The sequence below is a fragment of the Prunus avium genome, chromosome 1 (genome assembly GCF_965620075.1).
Source record: "Prunus avium chromosome 1, drPruAviu1.hap1.1, whole genome shotgun sequence".
Taxonomy (NCBI): domain Eukaryota; kingdom Viridiplantae; phylum Streptophyta; class Magnoliopsida; order Rosales; family Rosaceae; genus Prunus; species Prunus avium.
Window position 1 is genome coordinate 494,474 of NC_142284.1, and position 15,343 is coordinate 509,816.

General features: G+C 36.9%; 2 protein-coding genes across 5 annotated transcripts; one reads left to right on the forward strand and one right to left on the reverse strand.

The window, feature by feature from the left end:
• Positions 1-373: 373 nt before the first annotated feature.
• On the forward strand, positions 374-10,020 carry LOC110758941 (glutathione-disulfide reductase). Of its 2 annotated transcripts, none has more exons than XM_021960923.2 (17): positions 374-632; positions 1,043-1,208; positions 1,312-1,376; positions 1,505-1,574; positions 1,936-2,007; positions 2,487-2,690; positions 3,073-3,146; positions 3,239-3,322; positions 3,704-3,791; positions 3,917-3,998; positions 5,033-5,106; positions 5,750-5,857; positions 5,990-6,054; positions 7,407-7,520; positions 7,871-7,970; positions 9,059-9,112; positions 9,635-10,020. In XM_021960923.2, exons 2-17 carry the CDS (start codon positions 1,068-1,070, stop codon positions 9,728-9,730), a joined length of 1,491 nt encoding a protein of 496 aa, XP_021816615.1. In that variant the 5' UTR covers positions 374-632; positions 1,043-1,067; the 3' UTR covers positions 9,731-10,020. The 2 variants fall into 2 exon arrangements, with proteins under 2 accessions (XP_021816615.1, XP_021816621.1); XM_021960929.2 differs by having other exon boundaries at positions 1,049-1,208.
• A 1,418-nt stretch (positions 10,021-11,438) lies between these two features.
• Positions 11,439-15,125, reverse strand: LOC110758878 (alpha-glucan phosphorylase 2, cytosolic-like). 3 transcript variants are annotated; one of them, XM_088253104.1, is made up of 8 exons: positions 14,685-15,125; positions 14,490-14,590; positions 13,145-13,299; positions 12,979-13,038; positions 12,771-12,875; positions 12,632-12,685; positions 12,323-12,484; positions 11,439-12,168 (listed from the first exon to the last, which is right to left on the reverse strand). In XM_088253104.1, exons 3-8 carry the CDS (start codon positions 13,241-13,243, stop codon positions 12,076-12,078), a joined length of 573 nt encoding a protein of 190 aa, XP_088109230.1. In that variant the 5' UTR covers positions 13,244-13,299; positions 14,490-14,590; positions 14,685-15,125; the 3' UTR covers positions 11,439-12,075. The 3 variants fall into 3 exon arrangements, with proteins under 3 accessions (XP_088109230.1, XP_088109225.1, XP_021816533.2); XM_088253099.1 differs by having other exon boundaries at positions 13,145-13,311; positions 14,685-15,124; XM_021960841.2 differs by lacking the exon at positions 12,632-12,685 and having other exon boundaries at positions 13,145-13,311; positions 14,685-15,123.
• Between the last annotated feature and the right edge of the window lie 218 nt (positions 15,126-15,343).

The window sequence follows — 15,343 nt, forward strand, 5'->3', positions numbered from 1 at the left end:
AGCAACTATGTCCTGCTTCATTAGTGATGAATGTAGACCGATTCTGTGTTTTGTACATTCTATTTTACAACACTCTTTTCATCTAAGTTCTAGTGTTTTTGTAAATCGAGTTATTTTACACACAAAAAATGGAACCATCGAAATTAAAATATACAAATCCAAGCTTATTTATTTATTTGAGGAGATGCAAAATCAAAATCCAATTGGTCTTTCTTTTGTGTATGGTCCACGACACATCCATCCACACCACATGTGCCTTGTCAATTTTATTTATTTGAAAAAAAGTAAAAATATTCTCAAAAGAGATACGTGTCAAACTACAATTAATTAGTAATAATCAGACAGACAAATAAGTCCGCGATCCAAAATTCGACAACTAAATAATGCCCCACGCATTTGACTGGACGAAACCTCTGCTAAGAAGAAGCAGCAGCAGCCTATAACAAATTTCTCTTCCCTCTCTCTCTACTCTCTCTCACTCTCTCTACGTCGGTCTGTTTTGCCTCTGCAGCTACCTCCCATTTATTTTCACATTACACGCACTCGCATTTTTATTTTCCCATTGTTTTTGTTCTATATCCTAAAACCCTACAAGCCACAACAACAGTCGCTTCGCCATCTTCAACTTCAAGGTACGATCCACGTTTCCTTTTGATTTAATTACCCACAAGATCGTTCCTTCTGCAAAACATTAATGGTTTTGTACGAATCATACAATCCAAACCAAATTATATACAGTATTTCAAATTTTCAAATTCTCATTTTTGGTTACGAAAAAAAGTTCATGCATTTAACACCTTCTTTGATGGGATTTTCTTAATTTACTTTTTAATTTCTAGTACTCTCAATTGGTAATTGATGTCTGTTTTGATTTGAACAAAATCAAATAAGTTTTTCGGATTAAGAAAAAAAATATTGCTTTTTTATTTCGCTTCACCCACTTTCTCGGTCGGCAGCCAAATAGAATTGTAGCCTTTCTGCTTTGTGCACTTTTCCAAAAAGATACTTGATGTTAATGATGATGATATTGTGGTTTCTGAAGATTCAGTTGGATTTACTCTATAATCATGTCGAGGAAGATGCTTATTGATGGTGAGGTGAGCCAGCCTAATGAAGGAGAGGTCCACTATGACTTCGACTTGTTCGTTATTGGGGCTGGAAGCGGTGGTGTCCGTGCCTCCAGATTTTCCGCTAATTTTGGAGCTAAGGTACGAATATATACATTACCGGAAAACACTTCTATTAACTTTGTTCATCCATTCCCTTTTATGACAGAAGCATATTATGGGTTCATTTCATTTGATTTCATAGGTTGGGATATGTGAGCTTCCATTTCATCCTATCAGCTCAGAAGTAGTTGGAGGAGTTGGTGGAACGTAAGTTCATTGAAACTCTTAAATTCAATGCTGTGGTTAGTGGTCTGTCACGTTGTTGTGACAAATTAGGACTTCTGAAGATTGATGTTGCTTATATGGTTTTATGTTTTGCACATTTGGTTTTCCAGATGTGTCATTCGTGGTTGTGTTCCCAAAAAGATCTTGGTGTATGGAGCATCTTTTGGTGGTGAAATCGAGGTGAGAATATGACATATATTGTTTATAGTTGATGTTAATTGGTCTGATGAATGTACTTGCCCTTGCTCCAATTAATGCATCTAGCAGGAGCTCACAAACTTATTTTCATGTGAATTAGCCAAAACTAACAAAAAGGAAGTCATCACACCATTTAGTTGACACTCAAACTAATTGATCTACTGGATAATCTAGCACAATGCGAGGTTTCTAGCAGCTGTACTGTGGAAGTTTTTCATATGCATTTCCAGTGGATAGCTTGTTCACTACGTTTATACAGATGTTTATATTGTATATTTGATAAAGTATTTTGTCTCTTATTAAAAGAAATGGTCTGATGAATTTATTGGTTTTGCTATTGCAGGATGCCAAGAATTATGGGTGGGAAGTGAATGAGAAAGTTGATTTCAACTGGAAGAAACTTTTGCATAAGAAGGTTGGTTAGCAGAGTTTGAGTGTTAAATTTCACTCTCCTTAATATTATGTGTGTTGCCTTGCAAAATTATTACAAAGTTACCAATTGGGGACTTCTTGGTTCGTCTAATTGTTATCAAAATCACAAAAGATCCTTCGATAACTTTGTTGGTTTTGAAAATTTCAATTGCGGTTGAATTTGTTATAATTTTTTCAATTAAAGAAACAAAGATGATTTTTTTGATAGAAAATTCACTAACGTACAACAAGAAGACCACCAAAAATATTATTGTGGGGTTTTATTTTCCTATTATATTTAAGAACTACTACAATGAAACTCCATTTGGAAGGTAGATATCTTTGATTGGTTTGATTTCTTTATATAATGAATTGTTGTTTTGAAATCCAGAAATAAATTTTCCACATTTCATTTTAATTGCCTTTATTACTTATTAATTATTTAATAACTCAAAACTGATATTTACCTGTCTTCTTTCACAGACGGAGGAAATAATTCGATTAAATGGAATATACAAGCGTTTATTGTCGAATGCTGGGGTTAAATTGTTTGAAGGAGAGGGGAAGATAGTTGGTCCCAACGAAGTTGAGGTGACACAGCTAGATGGCACTAAATTGAGCTATTCAGCCAAGCACATATTGATTGCAACTGGCAGTCGGGCTCAACGACCTACTATTCCTGGGCAGGTAAAATTCTGCATTGGAATTTAAATTTGTATGGTTGTGTTATCGACATTTTATTTTTGGCCTGAGTGTGCTTTATGACATTATGCAGTTTTATTTGACAAAAGGTAGATTTGTTGGTCATCAAAGTTATAATTCTTCTTGATTTTTCTGTTAAAACAAAGAAGTCCCTTGTCATTAAAAATACAGCCAAAGAAGCCCTTTATCACCCCAGTTGGATTAATAGAGCTGATTTTTATAGCATTCAGCTGTCCTTCATTTGCAACTACTGCCTAAGTTTGATACATAACATGGTCGCCGCATTCAAATATGATTCTATTTGTGCTATTATTGTTGTTTACAAATATTCTGTTTTCTTTCTAATTCATTTTAATTTCTTTTCTAGGAATTGGGTATATCATCTGATGAAGCATTGAGTTTGGAGGAGTTACCTAAACGTGTTGTGGTGCTTGGCGGAGGGTTTGTCTTAATCTCTTTGTTTATGTTGTTTGTTTGATTTTATCTGCTTTGCATGCTCATAAGTTAGTCCCATTATCCTCTCTTGTTATTAGGTACATTGCTGTTGAGTTTGCTTCAATATGGCGTGGGATGGGTGTTTCAGTGGATCTATTCTTCAGAAAGGAACTTCCATTGAGGTTGTTATTTTTGATGTTATTGCGTTTTCCCTTTTGAACTGTTAGCCTTGTTGATGTTTATAGTGGAGTTGCTGCCATGTGGGCTTTCGTCTGTCTATTATGAAATATTTGTTGCAAGTTTGAGGCACTAAGGTATTTATTGGGAGTTGAGTTTAATTTTAACTTTTTTGTGCTTTTTGGAAAAAAAATTTATTGCACAGTAAGGCCTTTTTTTATTGGGAATGACTAAGAAGTTAGGAAAATTGATGCTCAAAACTGTACACGCCATGCCAATAAGGCCTTTTTTTTATTGAAATGTGTTTCCGATGCCATGTTACAAATTATTGTGAAGGACACAGTAGCATTTGTGACTCACTTAGATTTGTCCATATCCTACTACAGAGGTTTTGATGATGAAATGAGGGCAGCGGTCGCACGGAATCTGGAAGGAAGGGGAATTGATCTACACCCACAGACAAATTTGACAGAGGTATTGTGACTTGTAGGAAGTGTAGACGTACCTTTGTTGCTACTCTCACTTTTATAGTGTATATGTTTTGACTTTTGTTTAATCTTTGTTTGCCCTAGTACTAATGATTATTCCTGCAAATTCAGTTGATAAAAACAGAGGATGGCATAAAAGTTATCACGGATCATGGTGAAGAGCTGATAGCAGATGTTGTACTGTTTGCCACTGGTAACTACAGACCTATTTAGTTGTGTTTCTGATAATGGGGTTGGAAGTTAATGCTACTTGTTACAAATTGTAACTAAGTAAAGAAAAAAATTAATTAAAAACCACGCCTAGGCCAAAAAGAAATTACTTTCAGTTTTTTTCAATAGTTGAATTGTGAAATCGGAACTGGGACCTTCTGCTGAACACTGCAATCCTTGGGAGGCAGGAAACTGTAGCAAATAGCTAGGTAGGTACCTTAGGAACTGAACTCCAGGCCTCGTGGGAGCAAACCACAGGCCTCACCACTCGGCTAAACCCTCGGTGATGGTCAGCCTGTCCCATTTGAACACTTTAATTATGTATTTACTCTTCTGTTGGTTGGATATATTCCGCTATGGTTTTAGCAATTCACATTGCATCTTACAAGCCTTGGATAAGACTCCCTTGTTGCCAATGTTTTGAACAGCATCTAGGGTTCCCTCCTTTGCTGGGTAAAGCAATGTCATTGGTCATGGCTTGATATTGAGCTGTCCTGTTTAGCTTTTTTTTTCTTTTATCTAAATAATTGTATAAGTCACCCAGTGTTACAATAGTGAAAACCTTTTCCTTTTCATGTTAGCTGTTAGACATCACCTGAGTTCATGTGCTACTTTTCTTCAAAGTTCTCATAACCTACATGACAGCAATAGCGCTACCTTTTTCCTTTAAAGTTTAGCAGTCAATCCTGGTTCTTGCATCTTATGCATGCTTCTTAATGTGTCTCTGGTTTTTGGATTCATTATGGGCTTCCACCATATTGCATAGTAAATGATTATAATAGTTTCGATAGTTGCACCTACTTTGTGGAATTATCATCTCTAATCATCCTTGTATCCAGACATTTTGGGATTCATGTAATTCATACATTTAATAGGCTGTTCACTAGTAGTATAAACTTGTGTTTGTTTTTCGTAACTTAGAGCACTAGGGGTGAACTTAGTAATGATATTTGTATTATGGTTTAGCTCAGTCTCTCATGGGGAAATGATTGCCTCGGTCTAATTTACAAATGACAGGTCGAGCTCCCAATACAAAGAGGTTGAATTTGGAAGCCATAGGCGTGGAACTTGATAAAACAGGGGCTGTGAAGGTTACTAGCTTTGACTTTTGCATCTTGTTATTTTCATTTGACGTTTTGTCATGTGTTTCAACTTTGAATTGAATTTGTATGTGTTTGATTTTAGTATTAGTTCTGCAGTGGTTTTTTCTAGACATTCGAAGTTATTGCAAACTTGATTCACTAATCTGGTGTCAGTATCTTGTATATCTCTTGTTTTCTGTATTCGCAAATCTGAGTCTTCAATATTTATTTTGAATTAATTTTCCCTTTTTCTGTATGAGAAGGCAAATAATCGTGCTTACGCAGTTTGGGTCCCCTAATTTTTGTAAAACCCTAATACCTCCTCTTTTGTTCTGCTGTCAATCAATGTGACAATCAAAGTTCAATGGTAATGTGAGGATTAGGACCAGTTCAGGGTGGTCTCCAATTAGTGGATGGAGCCAGTGGGATTTATGGTTTCGTCTTTTCAAGCAATATAGAGTTATACAGTTGATAATCTTAATGCAACTTCCCTTGTTTCTCCTTTTCTCTTTTCCTTTAGTAATTTATTTTTTGTTTTCTTTGTCTGATGCTTTGTCCTAATCCGATAATCAGTGATGCCATTCCCAGAGAGAGAGATTTTTACTGTGGCAAGCAATTATACCATATTGGTCTTGGCTCTTTTCTCTTTCAGGTAGATGAGTATTCACGTACCAACATACCTAGCATATGGGCTGTCGGTGATGTTACAAACCGAGCAAACCTTACTCCTGTGGCTTTAATGGAGGGAACTTGCTTCGCAGTATGTATTTTCTTTCTACCTTTTCCTTAAACTTTTTATTGATTGCTTAATTTTCCTTTTCTCTGGATTCTTAGCTTTATCAACAAATAGATGATTTGATGTTATTATTAATTTATCTTATGTTCCCAACAGAAAACTGTTTTTGGTGGCCAACCTAGCAAACCGGATCACCGCGATATACCCTGTGCAGTGTTTTGGTAATAGTTTCTCCCTTAAAAAAAGGGCCTTCCGTTGTTTGTATGTTTACCCCCCTTTAAAGGTGACTTTTTTGTGCGGTCGAGCTGGTCACAATAAATACACTTTATGATCTCATGAGATCTCTAGAATACATTAACTCATAAGTGATTCTTTCCAGAAAACTCCCCCGCATATAGAGATTGTATGAGGACTGGCATTTTAAGTTAGATATTTGTTCTTTCTTAAAGATTTAATACCACCTGTGGATCAACATAAGAAGCCCTCTTTCCCTGAAGGATTTAAAGATGCATTATGGTTTGAATTTTGTTTTTAATATGGCATGATCAACTCAAATGAAAATCTAATTACAGATACTTATGGATCTGAATGTGAATGCTTTAAACTTCAGAGCTCCCTTGCAGAATCTTTTAGGTGAAAAAGATTGGAAAGAAGAACATTAGTTTTTCTGGGGACCAATTAACTTCATTTAAGAAGGGGAAATCTTCTTGTAAATATAGGAACATCATGGTAGTTGAATTATATTTTGAATTACTATTTTGTGATTTTATAAAAGTGTTTTGTCCTTTTGAAGCGTTGGGTTTATTACTTATAGAATTAGTTAAGTGTTGAGATTTTTCTTGAGAAGTGCAAACACCAGACTGGGTGCTTGGTGTGATACCTTGAATCCCACATCGGGAATGCACTGGGAAGATCTTTGCCACATAAACAGCGCCTAGGAAACCGAGTCACCTTCAGCTAGCACTGTTGGACAAGGCCTTGGGTTGTTACAAATGGTATCACACCCCAACCCGGCTGGTTGCCTATGTGGGATTTGTGGGCCTTTGTTATGACGACGTCTCCCTGCCGAGGAGGGAAAGAGCGCCAACCCCCTTGTGCTACAGGATAACGTGGATCCGTGGGCAGCTAAATGGTTGCATTGCACATCGAAAGGCCTGCCTGTTTGATAAAGGTGATTCCCGTCTTGGCGAGGATGCCAAGTCCTAAAGTAGGGGAGGTTGCGATACCCCGAATCCCACATCAAAAATGCGCTGGGAAGATCTATGTTACATAAGCAAGGCCTAGGAATTCAAAAGTCACCTTCAGCTGGCACTTTTGGATTAGGCCTTGGGTCATTCACTTGCTGTGGTTTTTTATTTGAAATCTGCCACGTTGACCACAATCAAGAAGTGGTTTGTAGCCTTTGCCTTTGGTCATGTTAGACATTTTAAGTCTACCCATTTTATTTGGCTTCTTAGTAGCTGTGTGGTTACTTAAATTTGTGTCAGGGCAATCTTATGATACTCAAACATTTCTGATTTCTTGCATTTGGATAAATTTTTTTTCCTAATGAACTTCTGTTTGATGTTTGCAGCATTCCACCTCTTTCTGTTGTGGGCCTTAGTGAAGAACAGGCAATAGAACAAGCCAAAGGTGATATATTGGTTTTCACATCGACCTTCACTCCAATGAAGAACACTGTATCTGGGTACGTACGGCATTGTGAGGTCTTACTCTTTGGATTACTGCATATGTCCATACAGACGCTGACTGAAAATTACAATTGTTCCTTTATTGGTTTGGACTGCGATGCCCCATGATTAAGTTTGAATTTGGATTCTTTCATGCTTTCCATAAATAAGGTCATCAACATGAGAGCTCAATTATCAGTTGAACTATAGGCAAAAATTTTGACTTCAATTTATGAGCAAAATCATGAACGTACAATTATAAGCTTGAAGTTCTATTTATTCTCTTTGAGCAAATTTGTAGTCCGTTCCCTTGGTGTTTTAAGCACTGACTTCAATGTATTTGTTTTTTTTAATCTTTTTCATCTAGACGACAAGAAAAGACAATTATGAAGCTTCTTGTTGATGCTGAGACAGATAAAGTTATTGGGGCATCCATGTGTGGGCCAGATTCACCTGAGATTGTGCAGGTATATGTTCTGTTATTTGTACAACTCCGTAAATCTCAAATGCTATGTTGTGTTTGCAATTGCTGTAATTTGATACGTAAAAGAACTTTTCGACTCAACAAAACTGCGCTTGCATAACTGAAGTCAACTAATTCCTTCTTTTCTGTACATATTTGCCCTCAAGTACAACATGACTTCTCTCTAGTTTTAATTTGTCTGTATCCCTAGATATGTATAGTTATTGCAGTGTCTGCATGTTGAGAGTCCCTCAAGAATCAAGTATTTCTTGCTCTATTTTTTCAGTAATTCCTGAGAGGAACCTTGCAATATTGTTGCCCATGATCCTATGTTTTACTACCTAAGTGATGGTATATTATGAGTATTAAAGAAGAGAAATAGAAAGCTTAATCTTGCGTGTGATACTTAAGTAAAATCTTTTGGATAATAGTCATCTTTAGTTTGTGATCTGACAAAGTATTAGGCACAGGAAGGGGTTTAGGACCAAACAATATTCTTACTGAGGTTTTGAAGTGTTTAGAAGATGAGGGCATGTATGCTTGATGATAGGAGATAAAGTATTGTACTACCTGAATAAAGGGGATATTCAAAGTTGTACAAACTAAATTGATAACTCACATTATGGAAACTTTGGAAGAGTGTTCACGATCGATTTTGAAAGGTGTAATATCATGTGTAGTGGATCTTCTCAGATAATGTCACAGAAAAAGAGGGTTTGGGGGCAGGGTGGGGGAAGTTGCTTAATGGATACATAAAATCGGCCAATTTTTCAGTTCTGATCAATGGAAGGCCTAGGCGGAAGTTCAGGGCCTCTAGGGCATTGGGTCAAGGTGTGACCCGCTGTCACTTTTTCTTTCTCACTAGTTGTCGATATTTTGAGCAGATTAGGTTGAAGAAGCTAAAGAAAATGTGCTCATAGAAGCCTGTAGAATCATGAGTTATCATTTTCTAATAAACAAAGGTTAATTAGATTTTGTGTAATTTGAGCTTATACTGCTTCTAAATGCTGTTTATAGTACTCTTCATCTTCTTTTCGTTTTACCATCTTATTGTTGTTCAGAGAATTACATTATTTTGGGTGTCTTACACAGGGCATTGCTATTGCACTGAAGTGTGGGGCAACCAAGGCACAGTTTGACAGTACGGTAAGTTGGATATTAGTGCTGGGCGAAGATTCATTTCTGAGTTTTACTTTCGAATCACCTACTTTGTGTATTTTGTTAGGACCATTGATCATACTTGGACTTTTCGTTATGGCTTGTTAGGACCATTGATCATTCTTGAACTTTTCGTTATGGCTATTAAGTAGTTCAAGTGCTTGCCACTTTAATGTCTTGTTTTTAGCTTAAGGAAAACAGTCTGTTGAATTAATGCACAAAAAGAATGCTTATTCACTAACTACTTGCACAGAAGCAGAGGATAAACACATTTTCTCTTTAAGGACAGAAAGAAACATGGGTTGGGAGGGAGAGGATGAGTTGGGTGCAATAGGGGGGAAGGGGAGAGGTGGTAACCATCCTTTAACTTTTGTTATGGATGTTGGAAGGGAAAGTAAATGGTGATTTTATTCTGAGAGTATATTCCCCTGTAAATTGTTTTGTTTTCTAAATGCTTTTTTACCTTGTGGCTTCACTTATACTGAAAGTTATTTTTTGTTCCTTGTGCAGGTGGGAATACACCCTTCTGCAGCAGAGGAATTTGTGACAATGCGTTCGGTGACGAGGCGTATTGCTGCAGGTAGCAAACCAAAGACAAATCTATAAGGATGCAAGCAATAGGACGAAAAGATTTGTATACAAGGTCTGGAGGAGTTAGTCCTGTCCTCCCAAGGCTTACGTAGTAGTTTCACATTCACCAGAGGAGGAAACATAGATATATTTTGGGAAATTTAAATTGGTTGAATTCTGTAACAATAAGAGCTTGTAGGGCAGTATAAGTTCTAAATGATTGATGGAGATACAATATTGATCTCTACGGTGCCGTGCTTTATATACTGTGCAGATACCTGTCAATTTAGACACTGTTTAATTGATTGCACGAGTAATTTACTTCCTTCCTTTTTTATAAAATACAATTAAGTTTTCTGCTTATGTTCAAAGTGAAGTTGCTTTAGCTGTGGGGCTAAAGGTTAAGTATCTAACTAACGTCAGAGTCTCTCTTCCAAACTAAGGGAAAAAGAAACGAGACTTTCTTGCAATGTGTTGGTATAATTGCAAGTATTTTCGCCAAATTTAAGCATGGACCTAATGATAACACCTCCAAATTTTTCCACTTGCCAATCATATCTAGGTTCATGTGTTTGCAATGTGTTTGTATAAGTCCTGCCATCTTCCGTCGTCTATCTGCAAGAGTATGACAAGGAATTAAAGAAAAGATCGAGCATTGAGACAAAAAGAGTACTAAATAATAAACAGAAACTTGGGAAAACAATCACCTTAAGTTGAAGAATGCAAGGCTGAATGCATATGGTAATCATTTATAATAAAAACCAACAAGAGAATTAATTGATGGAGTGTTGGAAAATTGTTCATTCAACAAGGACTTTCCGCATTCCAATGCAGTGCATGCTTTGGATGTTCAAAAGGACTTCTCGCATTCCAATGCAGTGCATGCTTTGTAGATTCAAAAGGACTTTGCACATTTCAATGCAGTGCATTGGTTTCGGAGGCTAATTAGGGCTAAGCACAATTTGATTAACCGGACCGAGTGGTTGGAACTGCCTACCAAACTGAAACCGATAGTCGATTCATGACCAAGCAAATGCTTCGTTGCAAGTCGGTTTTAGCGAAGAAAGAGAGCGAGAAGAGTGAGAAAGAGAGGTTGGAGTACTAATCATGCATTATTGCAATACTTAACATGTTAAGGAGTAGACGTCCTGAATGATGGGGATAGCATAAAACGGCACGGATGCTAGTGAGGGGAATTTATTCCTCCCATCAAGGATATGCCGATTAAACTCATTTGTTGAAGACCCGATTAAAAGGTAACCATTAAAAACTAGAACCCCGATTAACTAACAATTATTCATGGATTTTGCACATGTAAAGCTCTTAATTACCAATTATCGAACACTATAAATATGGCCACATATGCATGTACTGCATGTTGTGTATTAACCACATGCTATTGTTGACGACTTTCAATCAATCGCAGCGTTCGAAAAATCGGCCTAGGCAAGCTCCGTCCTCTGCAAGTGCAAGCTTCATGTTCTTTTCAAATGTATTTAAAGAGTATAGCCGCGGCTATACTTTTAAAATATTCAAATCTATTAAGAACGTATAAAGTATAGCCGTTCGGCTATACTCTTTAAATATACATTTTTTGTCATTTTAGGGTTTAGGGCTAAAATACCACTTTAGCTCATTGGGCTAGACTTATTTTATTTATACAAGCGATATTGGGGAATGAAAATTTATATTCTTTCCGATACCTCCCATTCTAATGATTTCCAGCTATTAGCACATTGGGCAAGAATAAAAGATGAATTTTATTTATAACAAATAATACGGGTTAAACCCATAAATACAACAACAAAAAATAGGGATCCGCCAACATTTTGTGGATCAAAGAATGTTGAATTTCATAGTAGAAAATTGCTTGTATAAGAATTTACTTTCTAAAATGTATCCATCCTAATTATGAACTAAACCCAATTACAGCCCTTTTCTCATTGCACTTGACAACCCTGCTCTTCTGCTCTAGGATATCTTAGTCCATGTTGTATTCTCTGCAGATGAGAAATTGGATACAAAACAGTCTAACAAAACAACAAAGAGAAGTTTGAAGCTCTGTTTTGAAATAAATTGAAGGTATCAGATGTCAAATGGCATTGATATACAAACTATTCTAAATGAGATTTCAAACAACATGTGTTAGATGAGAAGTAGCATCTCATTCTTACATATACCATACCCACTTGCGCCTGAAATTCCCAATGTGAAGAGGGGAGAAAAGTGCAATACCTCTCTTGTATCTCGAAAGCGTAGGACATCCAACGTTTCATGAGGACGCTGGTTTGATAAAGAAGCAAGATATAAAGTTACCCAAAAGCTGAAGCGCTCAGGATTTTGTATTTTGAAAGATTGTGTTTTTTGGGGTTCCATCAAATTTAGATGCTGCAAAGTTTACTTATATGCTGTGAAAGGTCAGCCCCAGGTATTACCAATTCAGCAACAGATACATTATAATCAGGAATAAAAACCTGGAATAACAGAGAAATTACATCAAATAGAAGATGATTGTATCCGTATGTAGAGTGAAAAACCAGAGATTTTAACTCATGCTAGCTCCTCTCAATATTTGTACAAAACCGGATAGGAAGAACACATGGAAGGATACAAAATTCTTTCTCTTACCAACTTCAGAAGATCTCCGACATCAGTGTCACTATTTATTTTTTCTGCGACAGCATGACAAAGTTTGATAATCTTCTTGGCAATCTCATAACCGGGAGCAGCTTTTCCCCCAATAATGCAGACATGAGGTACAACCTTACGCCATTGACTTTTCTCCACGTTCTGCAGCAAAGTGCTCATCTTATAAGTGGCGGCAAAAAGGAAGAAAGTTCTTACCAAAAAAGAAAAAACAAGAGAAGAAAGCTCCAACTCCACATCATATCTCATTGAAAAATCAACAAATTACTGTCCAACAACTTCTTAAATTACCGTGACAAGAAGATGAAATAGGTATGCACAATGCTGGAGGATGGTGATAGCCCCCTTTAGAAGGTATAGGGTAGTTCTTTGTTAATAAGTTAAAAAAATATGGAATGCAAAGTTCTTCACCATATAAAATCAGATTTACCTCGATACAGTCATATCGATGGATAATGCCAAGTATATTAAGCAGCTGCCTTTTGTACTCGTGTATTCGCTTTGTCTGCACATCAAACATTGCATCTAAACTAACCTGCAGTTGAAAGTGATAAATTTTAGTGTAATCCATTGATATACCTTCAAGACAAAAGAGAAAAGATGAACAGGATAGAAGTTCTAAGAACTTGTGACCAAACCTTCACACCACTCATTGCTTCAATGCACTCAGCGAGCCTCATTTTGTTAACCTTCTTTACCTACAACATGAGCATATATACAACAGATTTAAATAATAATAATACAAAAGAAGCCAAAAGCTTATATATTTTTGGTTCCTAAGCAGATATCAAGCCTAGAGAGTACCATCATCCATTCTTGTTGAAGGTCAGGATCTGCTGCATATGCTCGCGAGCCAGTTGCAAGCAATGTCCCACACTTTATTCCAACCCAAATGCTCTTCATCAACAAGCACTCTCATGACCTCAGCTATTTTTTAGAGATGGGTGAGTATCACTGAACTAAAGAGCACCCTAATTAAGACAAGGAAAAATGAGCCGAGGAAAAAAGGAAAAACAGAAAAGCAAACCTGAATGACTATCAGAGGAAAGTAATGAATATAAGTTCATTGTAGCTAAACAAGCTGCCAGATTGGGTATTCCCTAGAAATCAACATATGATAAAACACATATTATTACACCTTCTCTGAAAATTCATCAAAGTTACTGTGAGCCTCTTTATATCTCCGAATTATGTCTTGTATGGATTCTGAGACAAAGACATATATTGTTGCATAATATAAATCCAACATATGATTTTGTGTTGGATAATGATGATGAAGTATATTATGGTTATAAGCTTCTCAACAGCTCAACTCTTTTCAGGCTGGCTTTGACTCAAGATGGATTTGGGCTGAGCTACATCGGGAGTGATGGAAACCAAGGTTGGGTTGTTTATCTAATAGCACCGACTGATATCTGTGACAAATATGGAATATGCGGTCCAAATGGTGCATGTAGTATTGACAAGTTCCCAGCATGAGCTGCTTGAAAGGATTTATACCGAACTTTCAACAAGACTGGGACTTGGTGGATTGGTCATATAGCTGTGTGAGAAAGACCCAACTGAATTGCAGTGGAGACATCTTTAAGAAGTACTCTGGGCACATTTTGACCATCACAATAGAAAATTATACGCTTCATGTACCCAGGGAAAAAGAAAAAAAGATATGTGTTAATCAAACAAACTAATTCTGATGAAGTTGAACTACTTGGGCAAATCAATTGAACAAAAAAAACGATTTTACTTCTTAATGGGGAATATGTAATTGCAGCTTCTTTGGAGCAAAGGACAATAGCAGACATGATAAACCGATTAATTAAAAACTGTCGCTATTTCCAAGTAAATTGAAAAACAAATCCATCACTCTAACTCGTTGATACCCATAGCTTATCACTATCATCAGTATATATTTCAACATACATTCAAATATACATAACCTGTATTTTCTGCTCACTAGTGCCTGACAATCTCAAGGATATGCGACATCTATAACTTGCATTGGGCAGATATACAATTTCTCATTAAGTTATAACTTATAATTAAAGGAGTTTTATCAAACTCACTTAACACAACAAATTGACAGACATTGTTGAAATGATTAAACATTTCAATGAGGAAAAAGAAAAAGAAAAGACAACTCAAGGAGTACCTTTTCTGAATATTGTCAGATGATGAAACACAAACTTGCCGAGCAAACATATTGATAATTTCATCCACCTCCTGTCTTGATACTTCATTTATGTCTCGAATCTACAGATTATATACAAAAAGGTAATAGTAATTTAATGTTAAAATATTTTTGTGAAGTGATCCAACAGGAAATGTTGTTTGAATCCAATTTTACCTTATTTAGTAGTAAGGATTTTTCCTCGGTGGCTCTTTCAAGAGCAGTTGTGACAGAAATGAGAAAATAACCAAGCAAACTCTGGGAGGAGTTGTCGTCGGTGTGGTGAGGTGAACATGTCGTTTGGGAGAGAGCCAAGAGAGAAGAGAATAAGGCGGGAAACAGGGGGAGGAATGGAATTAGATGAATTAAGAGTCTCATGATCTCTTCTTCTATGGACCTGACTTGTGCTTCACTGCTTCGGCTTTCCAGTCAATCGGCTAGGCGGTCGCTAGGCGGGCGCTAGGCGGCTAGGCGGTTTCTAGGCGGGCGCTAGGCGGCTAGGCAGTCGCTAGGCGGGAGCTAGGCGGCTAGGCGGGTTGGGTCTTTTGCGGTGCCGAACCCGGAGGACGAAGCAGTGACTGCGAGTGCAAGTTCCGTCCTCTGCGAGTGCAAGCTTCCTGTTCGTTCGAATATATTTAAAGCGTATAGCCGCTCGGCTATAATTTTAAAATATTTGAATGTATTTAGAAAGTATAGCCGCCCGGCTATACGTTCAAAATATTCGAACACATTTGCAGAGTATAGCCGCGCGGCTATACTCTTTAAATATACAATTTTGTCATTTTATTTTAGGGTTTAGGGCATAAAATACAAAAAAGAAGAAAGTTCCAACTGCA